Source organism: Oncorhynchus tshawytscha, linkage group LG11 (genome assembly GCF_018296145.1).
Source record: "Oncorhynchus tshawytscha isolate Ot180627B linkage group LG11, Otsh_v2.0, whole genome shotgun sequence".
NCBI classification, from domain to species: domain Eukaryota; kingdom Metazoa; phylum Chordata; class Actinopteri; order Salmoniformes; family Salmonidae; genus Oncorhynchus; species Oncorhynchus tshawytscha.
In genome coordinates, this window is record NC_056439.1 from 38,010,499 (window position 1) to 38,032,083 (window position 21,585).

The 21,585-nt window shown below is 44.8% G+C and overlaps 1 protein-coding gene across 3 annotated transcripts in view; it reads left to right on the plus strand.

Annotated features, from left to right (window-relative positions):
* The window catches only part of LOC112261964 (rho guanine nucleotide exchange factor TIAM2), a 109,139-nt gene that overhangs the window by 47,104 nt on the left and 40,450 nt on the right, over positions 1–21,585 (plus strand). For all 3 annotated transcript variants that reach the window (XM_042330081.1, XM_042330080.1, XM_042330082.1), the window contains 6 exons: positions 3,549–3,716; positions 4,532–4,636; positions 4,757–4,835; positions 4,982–5,071; positions 6,613–6,846; positions 17,019–17,122. In XM_042330081.1, coding sequence (XP_042186015.1) covers positions 3,549–3,716; positions 4,532–4,636; positions 4,757–4,835; positions 4,982–5,071; positions 6,613–6,846; positions 17,019–17,122 — 780 coding nt within the window. The remainder of the gene's footprint in view (positions 1–3,548; positions 3,717–4,531; positions 4,637–4,756; positions 4,836–4,981; positions 5,072–6,612; positions 6,847–17,018; positions 17,123–21,585) is intronic.

The window sequence follows — 21,585 nt, forward strand, 5'->3', positions numbered from 1 at the left end:
TAACGTTTTATTTATAAGTGCTCAAAAGGGTGTGCACAATGAGTTATTTAACCTACCAGAACCAATTGGTTACCAACTAGTAACGGTTAGACACCGTGTCCAATAGAGCCCCTGGTGTTCAATATTCCACCCCTCGTCTGAGCAGCAGGGGTAAAATACAAGGCAGGTTCTGGAGATGTAGTGAGTGGCTCCGGTCATAATGGAAAGTGCTGAGAGAGAGTGTTGAAAAGCTCGGTCTTGTCGCCAGTGTTTGTTAATAGAAGCTCTAGTGTTATTGTTTCCATCAGGAGTGTGACCGGGAGCAGGGAGGAGTAAAGATTGACACCTTGTAAAGAGCAGAATCAACAACCTCTGCATCATCAAGAGAGTTGCTTTGTGAGAAGGTGTCAACCATACAAAGGTTAACCCATGTTCACAGTTAAATGGCAGCTGAAAAGTGCAGATGTCCAGGCTTTGGCCCCAACTCCGAGCAGGTCCTCCGAGGCCATGGCCCAGTGAGACATGAGTGCCGGTCCATGGAGATGGAAACAAAAGTCTGAGCCTTTTGGGTAAAACACTGAAGTAAATGTGATGGAAACTCAGAATCAGTGTGAATGTGAGGAGTGAGGAGTGAATACTGGAAATACACACCATCTGAGCAGTAACATACAGTAACTTTTTAAATCCCTTTGGATCACACATTGGAGCTATTAGCTGGTTACAAACACGTTGTCAGGCAGTTACAAATAGACTGTCTGGCATTTTCTCACACATATAGCATTGTTCCTCTGGTGTCTGTGGCTCTTCTGCTCTCCTCTTCCTCTCTGCAGAACAACTTGTCCTGAATGTGTTGGGACAGATAAAGATTGACATGAGGGGTCAAAATGAACAGACAGAGATGGCAGGATATCCATCCGGTAGGCTCGCGTCACTATTTCCCTGGACACAAAGCTCTGTATTGAGACTGAGTCTGAGATTAGGGGACTAGGGTGAATGTGGCCAATGTTGGAGCCATGAACTGCTCCACCCAGCATCAGAATAGCATGTGGCTGATGTGGCCAGGGACAACAACATCTTTTCTTTAGGACGAGCTTTAATGTTGTTGTCAAAGTGTCATGATGTATTTCTCATTCCTCTTTCTGTCCTGGAGTTGGATGAAGTATTTCCTGGAGTCCATTTTGATTTAGAGTTGGGCTCCTTTATGTCAGAGAGGAAGCTGTATTGATTTATGCCCCAATGCGTTTCATCCTCTGTTCTCTCTCAACACACACTGCTGTCTCCTGTTTGTTCTCTGCCCGTGTTGGGTCTTTCTGGGTCTTTCTATTAATCAGTCATCTAACTCCCTAATCCACTGAAGGAAGGGGTGGATGGGTGGGGGTTATGAAGGTTCATGATGGCGGTTCGCTGCTAGAAAGTGGGTTACGAAGGTTCATGGTGGTGGTTCGCTGCTAGAAAGTGGGTTATGAAGGTTCATGATGGCGGTTCGCTGCTAGAAAGTGGGTTATGAAGGTTCATGATGGCGGTTCGCTGCTAGAAAGTGGGTTACGAAGGTTCATGGTGGTGGTTTGCTGCTAGAAAGAGGGTTACGAAGGTTCATGGTGGTGGTTCACTGCTAGAAAGAGGGTTACGAAGGTTCATGGTGGTGGTTCGCTGCTAGAAAGAGGGTTACGAAGGTTCATGGTGGTGGTTTGCTGCTAGAAAGAGGGTTACGAAGGTTCATGGTGGTGGTTCACTGCTAGAAAGAGGGTTACGATGGTTCTAGGTGGTGGTTCACTGCTAGAAAGAGCGTTACGATGGTTCTAGGTGGTGGTTCACTGCTAGAAAGAGCGTTACGATGGTTCTAGGTGGTGGTTCACTGCTAGAAAGAGCGTTACGATGGTTCTAGGTGGTGGTTCACTGCTAGAAAGAGGAAAGTCTGAGAGGAAAGTCTGAAGTATAGGTTTGAGTTTTGACACACACACTCACACATACACACTCACATGTACGTTATAAGGGCCGGTGCGTGCTGAGGCTTGGCAGTGTCTGTGGAAAAATGACCAGGCCATTACAACCCTGCCTGGGTCAATTAATGACGGAGTCCCATGTGGCTCAGGTGGTAGAGCATGGTGCTTGCAACACCAGGGTTGTGGGTTCAAATCTCACGGGGGACCAGTACTCACTATTGGATAGATAAGTGTCTGCTTAATGACTAAAATGTAAAAATGTACTTGGCTTGAGGTGAAGAGGCAGACTGGTCACCAACTGCCAACAGAGCAGTTATTTTCCAATCACACCATGTTGGATGGACAGACAGGCAGGCAGGGTGGTTATGCAACCTTTCCCAAGACAACCATTTTTCTCTCCCTCTGAAAGTATAACCATGACCTCATTAACCCACAGGAGTGGACAGAAAGTTGTGAAAGAACCAGCTCTCTGTTGCTTGTCTCCACAAAGCTTCGAGCAACCCGTTGGCCAGAAAATTGGTAGGCTTTATGTTGGCAGCGTTCTGTCAGGTTTCTCTTCCCAGATGGACATGTTGCTGGAAAATGAAATGACTGTTTTCTTGTACAACCATGTTTTTCCAGCAACCTCGGTCAGAAAGCCACTTTGGTATCCTCGCCAGACTCTCTGTGTGCGCGTGTGACTATATGTTTATGCCCAACAAACATAGGTCTCTTTGACTTGGCCTTAGTCCCCTAGTCTCACTCTGGTCTCTGAGGGAGAATGTCTCCCAAGTTTTTCCTCTGTGACACACCGACAGAGTCCAGGAGACACACACCACTCTCTGTAGTCTATCAATGTGCTAAAACGCCACTATTCTACTTCAGTCCACACAGCAACTCTCTAGTGATGTGTTTCCATTGAAGCGCTGCTGAATCCTTGGTTGTTTCTGCTGGTTGTGACTTTTGAAACATGTTTGAGTGTTTACTCGCTATGTGGAGCCTTGTAGCCTTGTATAGCAGCTGTGGTCTGTGTAGTTACTGTGGCATCGCCCACAACCCCTTAATGCAGCAGTGGCTGTTTTCCCTTCAGAGACATGGAGTCGCAACCAAAACCCAAATACTGCTGCTTCTGAGGCCCCGTGGCAGAACAACCCAGCATTAATACTAACCCCAACCTCATTGTTAATGTGGATAGGGAATAATTGGCCTGATGGACTCCAGGAAGGAGCCTGTCAAGGCAGCCATTAATCCATCACTAAACATGAAATCATCTGGATGGCACTCAGAACTAAATGAGCCTATTATCATCATGATGATGATGATGCAGTCTTTTTGTAGATCGGTGTAGATGTCGCCCAGGCTAGACGCGCTCCTCAAAAACTCTGCCAATAACCCCCTGTAATCAATTCCCTTGTGTACACCATCATTATGATGGCTATTATATGAAACAACTGTGTCCTGTGATGTCTAAATGGCTAATTGCATGACATCTTTGTACATGACATCATGACATCTTTGTACTGAACTTTGAGCCACTGCCAGTTTCTGGATCGGTTTAATGGAAACCTATTGATCGGTCTTCTCTCCCTTCCTTTCTCTCGCTCTCTCTCTCTCCTTTTCTTGCTCTCCCTCTCTCCCTCCTGTCAGAGACTGGACAGCCTGGCCAACCACTACTCTCTGGCTCCCCCTGAGGGCGGTCAATGGGAGAGCAGTGGAGAAACACTGGGCTGTGTTTACATGCCTGACAGCCACGCCGTCCAAGTGCCTATGAGACGGGACCATACAGTGGCTGATGTCGTCTCCCTAGCCTGCAAGGTGAGTCAAAGCTCAGTGAGTGTTTTAATATTAGGGTTCTGAGAGCTCTGAACACTTAGTTTTAGTTATGAAACAGTACTTAATGAGAGAAGCTTTTACTTGAGGTTATGCCTTGCTCTTATTAAGCCTGCTTTTATTAAAAACAACTCTTGTCAATATAGTCATGTTAGAAGCTCCAATCTGTCAGTAATTTGACCAACCCATGCTCTTGAGCCTTTTGTGAACCCCTCATTTCTTATTTAGTGTTATACCCATTGTTAGAGCTCATCTGTCCATTTTTTTAAATGGCTTGTACAGTAGACAGTTCCAGACAGTTACTTTGCTGTCTCATTGTCTGTATCCTACCCCCTGCCCTTAGGGTCTGGTATGTGTGTGTATGTATATATATATATATATATACACACACACACACACACACACACTGCCATGCACTCTCTGACCTGTGTGACAGCAGTGGGATGGCTGGCTAGCTCATTCTCACACACAGACACACACACACACACACACACACACACACACACACACACACACACACACACACACACTGCCATGCACTCTCTGACCTGTGTGACAGCAGTGGGATGGCTGGCTAGCTCATTCTCACACCCACACACACACACACACACACACACACACACACACACACTTTATTCATCAAACTTGACACCACTTCATCTTAATCACCTTTGAGCCGCAGTGAACACATCCCACATCATATGCCTTTTTGTGTAGACCAGGTGCCTGGTCTAGACTAGTTGTATTTGCTGTTTATTGCTGCATTCAGGGTGTTGACAGATAATGTTTCCCTATCACAGTTGACGCAGCTGGACCCTAACCTGCACTGTCTCAGACTGCACAGATGTGTGGCCCAGAACGTAGAGGTCAGCACCCCAGCACCCAGCGAACTCCTACATGACCTGGTGAGCTAACACCTTATTCAGCATAATACTTCACTGGAAATGCAGAGAGGATTTGAGTTGTTTAACATCCCTGACCTATGTGTGAAGGGGTTATCTGACTGAGTTGTTTCCTTTGTGCAGTTGTATGACGAGCTAGAGGTGTTTCCAATGAATGTATTCACCCTGCACATGACGAGACCTGCCTGCACTGGAGACTTTGGTAGGTGTTCTGTACTCTAGCAGACAGGAACCTGTGTGTCATTGCCTCATAGATCCTATAAATCATTAGTTCAGCTCTATTTGTAAATATATGGTCATTGCACTCTACTAGCCATCGTTGACGCTGTCTCTCATCTCTGATGTCAGGCTTTGCAGTCACAGGGCACACAGATGGACAGAGGAACAGCCGCATCTTTGTCAGTGAGGTTTTGCCTGATGGACTGGCCTTCAGTGAAGGTATGTTCACTTAACTTTGATTAATAAACTCTGAAAAAAAGAAACGTCCCTTTTTCAGGACCATGTCTTTCAAAGATAATTAGTAAAAATCCAAATTACTTCACAGATCTTCATTGTAAAGGGTTTAAACACTGTTTCCCATGCTTGCTCAACGAACCATAAACAATTAATGAACATGCACCTGTTGAACGGTCATTAAGACACTAACAGCTTACAGACGGTAGGCAATTAAGGTCACAGTTATAAAACATAGGGCACTAAAGAGGCCTTTCTACTGACTCTGAAAAACACCAAAAGAAAGATCCCCAGGGTCCCTGCTCATCTGCGTGAACATGCCTTAGGCATGCTGCAAGGAGGCATGAGGACTGCAGATGTGGCCAAGGCAATAAATTGCAATGTCCGTACTGTGAGACACCTAAGACAGCGCTACAGGGAGACAGGACGGACAGCTGCTCATCCTCGCAGTGGCAGACCACGTGTGATAACACCTGCACAGGATCGGTACATCCGAACATCACACCTGCAGGACAGGTACAGGATGGCAACAACAACTGCCCGAGTTACACCAGGAATGCACAATCCCTCCATCAGTGCTAAGACTGTCTGCAATAGGCTGAGGGAGGCTGGACTGAGGGCTTGTAGGCCTGTTGTAAGGCAGGTCATGACCAGATATCACCAGCAACACCGGCGCTTATGGGCACAAACCCACCGTTGCTGGACCAAACAGGACTGGCAAAAAGTGCTCTTCACTGACGTTTATTGCTGAAGGAATGTTACACCGAGGCCTGTACTCCAGGGTGGGATCGATTTGGAGGTGGAGGGTCCGTCATGGTCTGGGGCAGTGTGTCACAGCATCATCGGACTGAGTTTGTCATTGCAGGCAATCTCAACGCTGTGCGTTACAGGGAAGACATCCTCTTCCTTTATGTGGTGCCCTTCCTGCAGACTCATCCTGACATGACCCTCCAGCATGACAATGCCACCAGCCATACTGCTCGTTCTGTGCATGATTTCCTGCAAGACAGGAATGTCAGTGTTCTGCTATGGCAAGCGAAGAGACCGGATCTCAATCCCATTGAGCACATCTGGGACCTGTTGGATCGGAGGGTGAGGGCAAGGGCCATTCCCCCCCAGAAATGTCCAGGAACTTGCAGGTGCCTTGGTGGAAGAGTGACGGTAACATCTCACAGCAAGAACTGGCATATCTGGTGTAGTCCATGAGGAGCAGATGCACTGCAGTACTTAATGCAGCTGGTGGCCACACCAGATACTGACTGTTCCTTTTGATTTTGACCCCCCCTTTGTTCAGGGACACATTATTCCATTTCTGTTAGTCACATGTCTGTGGAACTTGTTCAGTTTATGTCTCAGTTGTTGAATCTTATGTTCATACAAATATTTACACATGTTAAGTTTGTTGAAAATAAATGCTGTTGACAGTGAGAGGACTGTCAACTTTTTACTGGGTTTATTTACACAACTTACATATCTCTGTGTTACTGTAGTGTGACTTTATTTCTTACTGTGTGTTCCTCACCCAGGTCTGAGACCAGGTAATGAGATTGTGGTTCTGAACGGTCGAGGCGTGTCCACTTTGGACCTGGGTCTGATCCAGAAGCTGTTCGCTGAGCAGACCCTCCAGCTGACCCTCAGACGGGACGCACCGCCCACCTCACCCCTGACCTCTGACCCCTCGACTCCGACCCCACTGTCCAACCAATCACAGCTGCTGCAGGACTTCCTGGACACACACCACCATGCCAAGTCCACTACAGGTGAGATTGTGCACCCTCACACACACATGTGCACACACACACAATACTGTGTCTTCGCCAAAAGGCTGGTAGGCATCACTTCACAGGTCTAACACAATTATTGTAACTATACAGTGTGGGAAAATCCTTTGCGCTTCAGGTCACTGGCTCAAAGAACTAGCATCAATGGTATGATCGATCTCAGAGCATCAGCTGGTTTACTATGAAGCTAACTCAATCACCAACAATTACATTACACAGTCAGATAACTTGTCTGCCTTGGATAAATATTTTATACCAGGGGTCTTCAACCTTTTTGTGTCCAGGGGCCTCCATTGAGGTGGCCCAGGGACCCCCATCATATGTTAAGGATATACATTTTTTCTTGTCTTATCAGGTGAATGATAATGTCAAGGAGAAGTAATCACATGTTTTAAATGAATAGATTTGGTAGATTGTTTTTCATTATTTTCACCTCTCCACATAATTGGAAGAGGAAGTATAAACTCTACCATAGCCTATTAGCTAGGAGAACATTTTAGCTAATAGCAGCTGGTTAGCCATGTGTCGGCAAAAATGTATGTCCAAGTCAAAACAGGTTACCAGCAGCCAGCGGCACTTGCCGTGACCCGTACTCGAGGGTGCTTTTTCAAAGCATATGTCAGAGACTCCAGTGAGCGTAATGAGCTCCAGTGAGTGTAATGAGCTCCAGTGAGTGTAATGAGCGCCAGTGAGCGTAATGAGCGCCAGTGAGTGTAATGAGCGCCAGTGAGTGTAATGAGCTCCCTCATATACATACTGTATATAGCAGATGTTATTGCGAGTGTAGTGAAATGCTTCTGTTCCTGTCTCTAACAGTTCAGTAATATCTAAGAATACACACAAATCTAAAAGTAAAATAATTAATTTTAGAAATATTAGGACGAGCAATGTCTGAGTCCGGAGTATAAATACAGTACCAGTCAAAAGTTTGGACACCTACTCATTACAGGGGTTTTCTTTATTTTGTACTATTTTCTACATTGTAGTGAAGACATCAGAACTATGAAATAACACATATGGAATCATGTAGTAACCAAACAAGTGTTAAACAAATACAAATATATTTCATATTTGAGATTCTTCAAAGTAGCCACCCTTTGCCTTGATGACAGCTTTACACACTCTTGGCATTCGCTCAACCAGCTTCACCTGGAATGCTTTTCCAACAATCTGGAAGGAGTTTCCACATATGCTGAGCACTTGTTGGCTACTTCACTCTGTGACCCAACTCATCCCATCAAGTGGGTTGAGGTCGGGTGATTGTGGAGGCCAGGTCATCTGATACAGCACTCCATCACTCTCCATGGTCAAATAGCCCTTACACAGCCTGGAGGTGTGTTTTGGGTCATTGTCCTGTTTTGGGTCATTGTCCTGTTGAAACAAATGATAGTCCCACTAAGTGCAAACCAGATGGGATGGCGTATCTCTGCAGAATGCTGCGGTAGCCACGCTGGTTAAGTGTGCCTTGAATTCTAAATAAATCACAGACAGTGTCACCAGCAAAGCACCCCCACCATCACACCTCCTCCTCCATGCTTCACGGTGGGAACCACACATGCAGAGATCTGTTCACCTACTCTGCGTCTCACAATGACATGGAGGTTGGAACCAAAAATCTCAAATTTTGACTCATCAGACCTAAGGACATATTTCCACCAGTCTAATGTCCATTGCTCGTGTTTCTTGAACCAAGCAAGTCTCTTCTTCTTATTGGTGTCCTTTAGAAGTGGTTTCTTTCCAGCAATTTGACCATGAAGGCCTGATTCATGCAGTCTCCTCTGAGCAGCTGATGTTGAGATGTGTCGGATACTTGAACTCTGAAGCATTTATTTGGGCTGCAATCTGAGGTGCAGTTAACTCTAACTTATCCTCTGCAGCAGAGGTCTTCCTTTTCTGTGGCGGTCCTCATGAGAGCCAGATTCATCATTGCGCTTGATGGTTTTTGCGACTGCCCTTGAAGAAACTTAAACATTTCTTGAAATGTTCCGTATTGACTGACATTCAGGTCTTAAAGTAATGATGGACTGTTGTTTCTCTTTGCTTATTTGAGCTGTTCTGGCCATAATATGGACTTGGTCATTTACCAAGTAGGGCTAGCTTCTGTATACCATCCCCACCTTATCACAACACAACTGATTGGCTCAAACGCATTAAGAAGGAAAGAAATTCCACAAATGTACTTTTAACAAGGCACACCTGTTAATTGAAATGTGTTCCAGGTGACTACCTCATGAAGCTGGTTGAGAGAATTCCCTAGAGTGTGTAAAACTGTCATCAAGCCAAAGTGTGGCTACTTTGAATAATGATTTGTTTAACACTTTCTTTGGTTACTACATGATTCCATATGTGTTATTTCATAGTTTTGATGTCTTTACTATTATTCTACAATGTAGAAAACCCTGTAGGTGTGTCCAAACTTTTGACTGGTACTGCATATATACACTACCGTTCAAAAGATTGGGGTCACTTAGAAATGTCCTTGTTTTTGAAAGAAAAGCATATTTTTGTCCATTAAAATAACATCAAATTGATCAGAAATACATTGTTAATGTTGTTCCTTTGTCCAGTGTCTGTTCTTTTGCCCATCTTAATCTTTTATTTTTATTGGCCAGTCTGAGATATGCCTTTTTCTTTGCAGCACTGCCTAGAAGGCCAGCATCCCAGGGTTGCCTCTTTACTGTTGACATAAGACTTGTGTTTTGCGGGTACAATTTAATGAAGCTGCCAGTTGAGGACTTGTGAGGCGTCTGTTTCTCAAACTAGACACTCTTATGTACTTGTTCTCTTGCTCAGTTGTGCACTGGGGCCTCCCACTCCTCTTTCTATTCTGGTTAGAGCCAGTTTGTCCTGTTCTGTGAACGGAGTAGTACACAACGTTGTACGAGATCTTCAGTTTCTTGGCAATTTCTCACATGGAATCGCCTTCATTTCTCAGAACAAGAATAGACTGACTATTTTCAGAAGAAAGTTATTTATTTCTGGCCATTTTGAGCTTATCAAACCCACAAACATTTTTCAGCTGTGCTAACATAATTGTAAAATAGTTTTTTAATGATCAATTTGCCTTTTAAAATGATAAACTTGGTTTAGCTAACACAATGTGCCATTGGAACACAGGAGTGATGGTTGCTGATAATGGGTCTCTGTACACCTATGTAGATATTCCATAAAAAATCTGCCATCTCCAGCTACAATAGTAATTTACAACATTAACAAATGTCTACACTGTATTTCTGATCAATTTGTTTTTATTTTAATGGACAAAAATGTGCTTTTCTTTCAAAAACAATGCCATTTCTAAGTACAGTATAGACATTATGGACAGTATGTGGATAGAATATGTAGTATATCTGAGGAATACGTAGGATAGAATAGTATATGTACAGCAATAGTTGAAAGGGATGGCCTTGACTTGAATACAGTATATACATATGAAATGGATAAAACATTATGTAAACATTATTAAAGTGACCTGTGTTCCATGTCTATGTACGTAGGGCAGCAGCCTCTAAGGTGCAAGGTTGAGTAACAGGGTGGTAGCCGGCTATTGAAAGTGACTAAGTTCAGGGCCGGGTACTGGGTGGAGGCCGGATAGTGATGTCCATTTAACAGACTGATGGCCTTGAGATAGAATATGTTTTTCAGTCCCAGCTTTGATGCACCTGTACTGACTTCGCCTTCTGGATGATGGCGGGGTGAACAGGCCGTGGCTCGGATGGCTGAGGTCCTTGATGTCTTCTGGGCCTTCCTGTGACACCAGCTGTAGATGTCCTGGAGGGCAGGCAGTGTGCCCCTGGTGATGAGTCGGGCAGACCGCACCACCCTCTGAAGAGCCCTGCGGTTGCGAACGGTGCAGTTGCCGTACCAAGTAGTGATTCAGCCCGACAGGATGCTTTCAATGGATCAGCTGTAAAAGTTTGTGAGGGTCTTAGGGGCCAAGACAAATTTCTTCAGCTTCATGAGGTTGAAGAGGCACTCTTGCGCCTTTTTCACCACACTGTCTGTGTGGGCGTACTATTTCAGATTGTCAGTGATGTGTATGCCGAGGAACTTGAAGCTTTTTACCTTCTCCGCTGCGGCCCCATTGATGCGGATGGGGCTGCGCTCCCTCTGCTGTCTCCTGAAGTCCACGATCAGCTCCTTCGTTTTGTTGAGGGAGAGGTTATTTTCATTGCACCACTCCACCTGGGCCCTCACCTCTTCCCTTTGGGCTGTCATGTCGTTGTTGGTAATCAGGCCTACGACTGTTGTGTCGTCTCCAAACTTAATGATTAAGTTGGAGGTGTGCGTGGCCACGCAGTCATGGGTGAACAGGGAGTACAGGAGAAGGCTGAGCACCCACCCTTGTGGGGCTCCTGTGTTGAGGATCAGTGTATTGGAGGTGTTTTTGCCTATCTTCACCACATGGGGGCGACCCGTCAGGAAGCCCAGGACCCCCTACAGTATGGTCCACGGATCCCCGGTTGAATACACCTGATGTATACTATATCTACCGTGCACTGAGACCAGTAAACATACAACATGTCTCTCTACTCAACGCTGCCAACAAGTGTTCCTGGCTGTGGCAGATGGCTGGTGATATAGTCACAGTCACACTTCCACAGAATTGCTGCTACTTGGCAGATACTGTGTTAGGACTGGGCCTACTATCAGTGGGTGTGGGTACCACCAACCTTCCTCGATTCCGCTCCCAACACTTTCTCTGGAAATGGTCTATTGACAAGCTGTTGCGCTGACTTGCTTCTCTCCACCAATGTGATCTCATTATTGAAAGGATGCCAGAATATCAGACAAATGCTGTAGGGTTCTGTGGAAAGTGCCAACAAATGGTTTTCTGTATGAAATGACATTTACTATTATAAACATTATATAAACAAAATAATAATCATCACTCATCTATCAAAGAATTTGGCTGACAATTCTCCAGCTCTCTTTTACAGCCCTCCCTTCAACCCCTTCGTCTGCTTATCTCTGCTTATCTCTGTCTGTAGAGAAGATCATTTAGATGATCTGTTTGTCATTTACACCCTATTAAGTCACCACAGACGTCCTTTTAATGAGAGTCAAATACTTCCTCAAAACCAATCAGCCCCAATACATTACACTTCCTCAAAACCCATCAGCCCCAATACATTACACTTCCTCAAAACCCATCAGCCCCAATACATTACACTTCCTCATAACCCATCAGCCCCAATACATTACACTTCCTCAAAACCCATCAGCCCCAATACATTACACTTCCTCAAAACCCATCAGCCCCAATATGTTACACTTCCTCAAAACCCATCAGCCCCAATATGTTATACTTCCTCAAAACCCATCAGCCACAATACGTTATACTTCCTCAAAACCCATCAGCCACAATACGTTATACTTCCTCAAAACCCATCAGCCCCAATACGTTACACTTCCTCATAACCCATCAGCCACAATATGTTACACTTCCTCATAACCCATCAGCCACAATATGTTACACTTCCTCAAAACCCATCAGCCACAATACGTTACACTTCCTCAAAACCCATCAGCCACAATACGTTACACTTCCTCAAAACCCATCAGCCACAATACGTTACACTTCCTCATAACCCATCAGCCACAATACGTTATACTTCCTCATAACCCATCAGCCACAATACGTTATACTTCCTCATAACCCATCAGCCACAATACGTTATACTTCCTCAAACCCATCAGCCACAATACGTTATACTTCCTCATAACCCATCAGCCACAATACGTTACACTTCCTCAAAACCCATCAGCCACAATACGTTATACTTCCTCAAAACCCATCAGCCACAATACGTTATACTTCCTCAAAACCCATCAGCCACAATACATTATACTTCCTCAAAACCCATCAGCCCCAATACGTTATACTTCCTCAAACCCATCAGCCCCAATACGTTATACTTCCTCAAACCCATCAGCCCCAATACATTACACTTCCTCAAAACCCATCAGCCCCAATACATTACACTTCCTCAAACCCATCAGCCCCAATACATTACACTTCCTCAAAACCCATCAGCCCCAATACGTTACACTTCCTCAAAACCCATCAGCCCCAATACGTTACACTTCCTCAAAACCCATCAGCCCCAATACATTACACTTCCTCATAACCCATCAGCCCCAATACATTACACTTCCTCAAAACCCATCAGCCACAATACGTTACACTTCCTCATAACCCATCAGCCACAATACGTTATACTTCCTCATAACCCATCAGCCACAATACGTTACACTTCCTCATAACCCATCAGCCACAATACGTTACACTTCCTCAAAACCCATCAGCCACAATACGTTACACTTCCTCAAAACCCATCAGCCACAATACGTTACACTTCCTCAAAACCCATCAGCGACAATACGTTATACTTCCTCAAAACCCATAATCTCCAATACATTATACTTCCTCAAAACCCATAAGCCCCAATACATTATACGCCCTCAAAACCTGGTTCACCAACTACTTTGCAGACAGAGTTCAGTGTTTCAAATCGGAGGGCATGTTGTCCAGTCCTCTGGCAGTCTCTATGGGGGTACCACAGGGTTCAATTCTTGGGCAGACTATTTTCTCTCTATATATCAATGATGTTGCTCTTGCTGCGGGCGATTCCCTGATCCACCTCTACGCAGATGACACCATTCTGTATACTTCTGGCCCGTCCTTGGACACAGTGCTATATAACCTCCAAACGAGCTTCAATGCCATACAACACTCCTTCCGTGGCCTCCAACTGCTCTTAAACGCTACTAAAACCAAATGCATGCTTTTCAACCGTTCGCTGCCTGCACCCGCACGCCCGACTAGCATCACCACCCTGGATGGTTCCGACCTAGAATATGTGGACATCTATAAGTACCTAGGTGTCTGGCTAGACTGTAAACTCTCATTTCAGACTCATATCAAACATCTCCATTCCAAAATCATATCTAGAGTCGGCTTTCTATTTCGCAACAAAGCCTCCTTCACTCACGCCGCAAAACTTACCCTAGTAAAACTGACTATCCTACCGATCCTCGACTTCGGCGATGTCATCTACAAAATAGCTTCCAATACTCTACTCAGCAAACTGGATGCAGTTTATCACAGTGCCATCCATTTTGTTACTAAAGCACCTTACACCACCCACCACTGCGACCTGTATGCTCTAGTTGGCTGGCCCTTGCTACATGTTCGTCGCCAGACCCACTGGCTCCAGGTCATCTACAAGTCTATGCTAGGTAAAGCTCCGCCTTATCTCAGTTCACTGGTCACGATGGCAACACCCACCCGTAGCACGCGCTCCAGCAGGTGTATCTCACTGATCATCCCTAAAGCCAACACCTCATTTGGCCGCCTTTCCTTCCAGTTCTCTGCTGCCTGTGACTGGAACGAATTGCAAAAATCGCTGAAGTTGGAGACTTATCTCCCTCACCAACTTTATACATCTGCTATCTGAGCAGCTAACCGATCGCTGCAGCTGTACATAGTCCATCGGTAAATAGCCCACCCAATTGACCTACCTCATCCCCATACTGTTTTTATTTGATTTACTTTTCTGCTCTTTTGCACACCAGTATCTCTACCTGCACATCATCATCTGATCATTTATCACTCCAGTGTTAATCTGCTAAATTGTAATTATTCACTCCTATGGCCTATTTATTGCCTACCTCCTCATGCCTTTTGCACACAATGTATATAGATAATTATTTTCCTACTATGTTATTGACTTGTTTATTGTTTACTCCATGTGTAACTCTGTGTTGTGTGTTCACACTGCTATGCTTTATCTTGGCCAGGTCGCAGTCGTAAATGAGAACTTGTTCTCAACTAGCCTACCTGGTTAAATAAAGGTGAAATAAAAATACAAATAAATAAAATACGTTATACTTCCTCAAAACCCCAATACGTTATACTTCCTCAAAACCCCAATACGTTATACTTCCTCAAAACCCCAATACGTTATACTTCCTCAAAACCCCAATACGTTATACTTCCTCAAAACCCCAATACGTTATACTTCCTCAAAACCCCAATACGTTATACTTCCTCAAAACCCCAATACGTTATACTTCCTCAAAACCCCAATACGTTATACTTCCTCAAAACCCCAATACGTTATACTTCCTCAAAACCCCAATACGTTATACTTCCTCAAAACCCCAATACGTTATACTTCCTCAAACCTAACGTAGCAGGCTTAAAAGAAACACCTTTAACTAGATCCCCCTATATACTGGTCTTAACGAGAGGAGAGAGAAATAAACTGTTTGGGGAGGTTCTGTTCTACACTATTCAACCAATTCGGTAAATGTGGAGTTGAGATGGAGTGTCTCTTTGGTTAACGTACAAAAGTGGAAGTCGCGTCACGGTCTCTTTCCATTTTCCCTGAAAACTGGAGCATCCAGTTGTTGAGGACTCAGCAGAGGCTATACTTCCTAAAAATCCATCAGCCACATTGACCCTTCAGAGTCAGCCGGACCGATGAGCAGTGGAAATGTCTAGAAAGGTCTTAAGCCTAGGAACATGTATGTTCAGGGGAGAGAGGAAGTGGAAGTTTCATAAGAAGGTGTTTTACTGAAGGGCTCTTCCTTTCGTAGGCTTAGTTTCCGGTGATGACTGACACAGTGAGGCAGGGTACTGGAGTAACGCCTCGCATGAAACAGTCACAGTTGTATGAGCAGGCGTTAGTCTTTTAAACTACACAGTTTTACTCTTCCCCGACTGGCATTCATTTCTAAGGTGAGGGTATCAAAATATATGGTCATGTTTTCCTCTACTGTATATTTGTGTCATGACTTTGAAGAAGTGTCTTTTATACAGGGGAAATTAAGTTTGTGTAATTACTTTAGCTGGTGACGCTTCGGTCTGTCTTCATAGTTTTGCTCGTTAGTGAAATGATGATGAATTTTCATGCAGCAATTTGAATCTCTGAGGGATTATCTCACCACGCTATTTATACAGATAGAGTTCTCATGTAATTATGCTTTAGGTCATTTATTCTGCGTATGAGAACTGAGAAAGTTTCTCTTTCAAGTAGTTAGGGTGTTGGAGTTCTCACAGTTGTACAAGAGAGTGAATGACAGTAATTTGTCATGACAACATCCTGAACCAACACCCCAGGCAACACTTCACACTACAGGACTGATGATGACATGTAATACAACTTACCCGAAAACTGTGTAGCCACTGGCTTGCCACTCAGATGGAGATAAAAACATCTTACTGTACATAAGATATGAGAGAGGCCTGCAACATGACTGCAGTTTCATCCTCTGCCTCTAGAGGGGGTGTGATCCCAGTCAGGCTGACGAGGGTGATGAGAGGTCAACTCGCTGAACCATACTAGTGTGACAACAACCAGGCAAGACTCCTGGGGTGTGTGAAATGTTTTGTGTCATGTTATATTGCTTTGAGATATGCTTAGTAGGGAAAGGGTTTGTCCAGCTACATATCTCTGATATGTGCCTCTGAAAAGCCTCATTCTCCAGGTGTTTACCTACCAATCAAAAGGTCAAATGAATTGATTGTGCTCATGTGCTGAGTTGATTTCCCAATAGCCTGTGAGTTTGTTAGAAGCAGGAAGGGAAGAAGGCAGGAAGGGTAGATGTCCCTACCAGACCCAGTTAGTGTAATCAGATCTGACCTCAGTTAATCCAGTCAGGTGCCTTTAACCAGAGGCACCATGTGACTGCGAGCTTTCCCAAAATGTGATTTTTAGGAAAACCGCTACAGGAGTTAATTATCATCAGCTCTCCGCTGAGACCATGTCATACAGACGAAGGGAACTGTTCGATTGGTTCCCTTGGCTGACAAATGGAAGAGTCACTTCACTGTGATGATGTTTTAGAATGCTGCAGTTCTAGTCCACATCTCCCTGTAGACACCTATGATTACATGGTACACTGGTACTACAGAACTGTGTGTATGCTATGTGGTCAGCAGATGGATGCTGAACTGTAATCATCACCCCATCTCAGAGGAAATGGTGTGTGACAGCACTGGCCTCGAGGACAACAGCATTTCCTTCATATATACCACTATTCCAATTGGCTGTGCTTGTATTAAATGGCCAAGCCAGTTAACTATAAAACACTGAACATGATCCCGTAAATGTGATGCTAATGCTAATTGCTGTGTCTTGCAGATGTGTCCTTGGTGCCAGAGGTCCTTGGTGAGTCCTTAGGCTCTGGGCTGGAGAATGGTCTACAGCACTCCCACAGCAGCCACAGGGCCGTACAACACAGCAAGGTAAGACTGAATCTACGCTGCCCCTGGTACTGCCCACACTGGGCAGTATGAGTCAGAATAAACATACAGAGAGGAGTGAGATTCATTCACATCTACAGAATAATCAACAGAGCTTTGAGATCATGAACATAAGCAATCTTGAAACACAGTTGCTAAAGTATATGTGTGCAAATGAGTGTGTGTGCTGTGCGTATAAATGTGTTTACTGCTTGGCGCCCCTCATCAAGGACAGCTGTGCTGTGGTAGCGAGGCTGAAGATGACTTGGCACCACTCTTAGAGAGAGCTCTATATAATTACACCGTACTGGGCTCAGTCGAAAGACGGCTTGTTACTGTCACACTCAGAGAGAGGCCCTGTGTCTCGGTCTAATGCCCATACTGTCAACACTCCTCTGCCTGCTACTAACCTTCTAACTGTCACGCTGAGGTCCCAGCACACAAATATTACCCCAGATAGACATCCTGAACAGTAGAGAGTTGTAAAGACAGTCAGGGTTGGTCTGCTAGGGATGAGGCAGGTTACTGAGTCCAAAGCCCACTGCTAGCATAATTTCCTTCATGGCTCCATCCCTAGCATGGAGGGAGAATAGACCGCTGTCTCTCTGTCGCTGTCTCTCTCTCTGTCGCTGTCTCTCTCTCTGTCGCTGTCTCTCTCTCTGTCGCTGTCTCTCTCTCTGTCGCTGTCTCTCTCTCTGTCGCTGTCTCTCTCTCTGTCGCTGTCTCTCTCTCTGTCGCTGTCTCTCTCTCTGTCGCTGTCTCTCTCTCTGTCGCTGTCTCTCTCTCTGTCGCTGTCTCTCTCTCTGTCGCTGTCTCTCTCTCTGTCTCTCTCTCTGTCGCTGTCTCTCTCTCTGTCGCTGTCTCTCTCTCTGTCGCTGTCTCTCTCTCTGTCGCTGTCTCTCTCTCTGCCTCTCTCTCTCTGCCTCTCTCTGTCGCTGTCTCTCTCTCTGTCGCTGTCTCTCTCTCTGCCTCTCTCTCTCTGCCTCTCTCTCTCTGCCTCTCTCTCTCTGCCTCTCTCTGTCGCTGTCTCTCTCTCTGTCGCTGTCTCTCTCTCTGCCTCTCTCTCTCTGCCTCTCTCTCTGCCTCTCTCTGTCGCTGTCTCTCTCTCTGTCGCTGTCTCTCTCTCTGTCGCTGTCTCTCTCTCTGTCTCTCTCTCTCTGCCTCTCTCTGTCGCTGTCTCTCTCTCTGTCGCTGTCTCTCTCTCTGTCGCTGTCTCTCTCTCTGCCTCTCTCTCTCTGCCTCTCTCTCTCTGCCTCTGTCTCTCTCTCTGTCGCTGTCTCTCTCTCTGTCGCTGTCTCTCTCTCTGCCTCTCTCTCTCTGCCTCTCTCTGCCTCTCTCGCTCTGCCTTTCAATTCAAATGTCTTTATTGGCATGACGTAACAATGTACATATTGCCAAAGCGTACAATATTAACATAATTCAAATGACAATCTTGATTATTATTATCAACGGGGCATTCAGTAACCAAAATAATCAAGGGTAAAAATAATCATACAATAACAATGGCTTAGAGGACAGTGCCTGTCAGTCAATGTCCCTCATCTTATGTCAGGCAGCAAGGTTTTGATCAGTAACCATGGTTAAATAGTTTGCCATGGTGTACTGCCCATTTAGGGCCAGATAGCACTGCATTTTGCTTTGTGCTTGTGTTTCCCAATAGGTAGTGTAGTTTTGTTTTGACTGTGTTGTAATTTGGTTGTAATTCTGATTGATTGGGTTTCAGTGTGTTAGAAGAACAGGTTTGTGAACTCAGGACCAGCTGGATGAGGGACTATTTTCTTTGCTTAACTTTCTGCATTGCAGGGCTTGGTAATGATATGAGAGGATGGAACTGTATTTATGTTGTTTCCAAAACTAAATTACTATTTTTTTAAAGTTTTTATTATTAGTGGATGTTGGCCTAATTCTGCCCAGCATGCATTGTTTGTAGTTTCCCCCTGGACATGTATCAGAATCTTACAGAACTCTGCATGCAGGGTTTCAATGCGGTTGCAAGTGGACCCCACACCTCGCTGCCATAAAGTGCAATTGGTTCAATGACACATTCAATTCGTTTTAGCCACGTTTTTATAGTTATTTCAATTTGAATGTGTTTTTTAATTACAGAAAATGCCTTACGTGCTTTCTCTCTCTGTTCATTCACTGCCTCATTGATGTGTCCAGATGAACCTACGTAATTGTAGTGTGTGCAATACTCAGTATATTTTGTACCAGATGAAAACTTTGGTCTTATTCCCTGAGATCTGGATCTTCACTTGAAAATCATTATGTTAGTCTTTTTGGGGTTTACTGCCAGAGCCCAGGTCTGGCAGTACTGCTCTAGCAGGTCCAGGCTCTGCTCTAGGCCTTGTGCTGTGGGTGACAGCAGGCACAGCTCTTTTAACCTCTTAATTGTGGAGACTCTCTCGGTCTCTCTCTTTCTCACTGTCTCTCTCTGCCTTCTACCCTCTGTCTGTCTGTCTCTCTCAATTCAATTTTCAATTCAAAGGGCTTTATTGGCTTAGGAAACATATGTTTGCATTGCCAAAGCAAGGGAAGTAGACAATAAACAAAGGAAATAAGCAATCAAAAATGAACAGTAAACATTACATTCACAAAAGTTTTAAAAGAATATAGACCTTTCATAAGTTATATTATTGGCTATGTACAGTGTTGTAACAATGTGCAAATAGTTGAAGTACAAAATAAATAAACAACTACATATAGTTGTATTTACAATGGTGATAGTGCTCCCCTGATTTGTCTGTCTGTCTGTCTGGTCTGGTCTGTGTCGTACAATTTAAGTCTTGTTTTAAGGTTGTTTTTCCTTCCTATCTGGGTGAATATTGTTAGCGAGCAATTATACCCCAAGCCTACATTTTTGATTTCAAAGAGTTTGTTGTGTTATCATGTTCTGATTTAGGACTGAATAGTGACTTGGTCAAGGAGGCGAGGCTGGGGAGCTCTAGACTAGCTCTGTAGCAAGAAAAGTGTAGGTCCCGGCTAGTGCACCGCAGCTTTCATCACTTCCAAACTGTAAAATCTCCACTTTTCATTCTGTAAATATGCAAATGGATGTCTCTTGATTCAATTCATGTTTATTTTTGTCCCAGGGAGTTTTTGTTCTTGTCAGTTTATTTTTACATATAAATAATAACTTATTTAAGTCATTAAAGTGTGTTTATGCGTCCTGTTGGAACACTTTATTATTGGGTTGCATTAATGAGTTCAGTCATCTGAAGAGCCAGGTTTTAATGATCTGGACTTCAGTGGACTGAACAGTAACAGTGCAGCACTGAGGAGAGATAATGATCTGTATGATGTTTGATTCTCCTAAGATCTCCCTCCTGAGACTATACACTGGCTACACATCTAGGCTGACTATTTGCTTGCACTCCTGTGTCCAGTACTTGTATACAGCAGATTGTCAATGTGTCATTCTGTAATGCCCCAATGCACTGTTACATTATAGATCACAGTGCTACCGTGCCTGTAGGGTTTACTGTGTAGTATGTCCAAGTCGGCTGTGTTCAGTCTGTGTAGTAGCTGGTCTGAGGTCAGTGAGGAGGTGGATTAGCGAGGACAGGCTCCTCTGCTCTCTCTCTGTTTGCCCAATGACAGGAATGAGTCCTGCTGTGCTGGGACCTGCCCTGCAGTACCTCTGGCTGCTGCTGCACTGGCCACTGTGCTTGTCTTTGTACAAACTGAGAGGTGTGTGTGTGAGAGAGACTGTGTGTGTGTGTGAGAGAGACTGTGTGTGTGTGTGTGAGAGAGACTGTGTGTGTGTGTGAGAGAGACTGTGTGTGTGTGTGTGTGTGAGAGAGACTGTGTGTGTGTGTGTGTGTGTGTGAGAGAGACTGTGTGTGTGTGTGTGTGTGAGACACTGTGTGTGTGAGAGAGAGACACTGTGTGTGTGAGAGAGAGACACTGTGTGTGTGAGAGAGAGACACTGTGTGTGTGAGAGAGAGACACTGTGTGTGTGAGAGAGAGACACTGTGTGTGTGAGAGAGAGACACTGTGTGTGTGAGAGAGAGACACTGTGTGTGTGTGAGAGAGACACTGTGTGTGTGTGTGAGAGAGAGACACTGTGTGTGTGTGTGTGAGAGAGAGACACTGTGTGTGTGTGTGTGAGAGAGACACTGTGTGTGTGTGTGAGAGAGAGACACTGTGTGTGTGTGTGAGAGAGAGACACTGTGTGTGTGTGTGAGAGAGAGACACTGTGTGTGTGTGTGAGAGAGAGACACTGTGTGTGTGTGTGAGAGAGAGACACTGTGTGTGTGTGAGAGAGAGACACTGTGTGTGTGTGAGAGAGAGACACTGTGTGTGTGTGTGAGAGAGAGACACTGTGTGTGTGTGTGAGAGAGAGAGACACTGTGTGTGTGTGTGAGAGAGACACTGACACTGTGTGTGTGTGAGAGAGAGACACTGTGTGTGTGTGAGAGAGAGACACTGTGTGTGTGTGAGAGAGAGACACTGTGTGTGTGTGA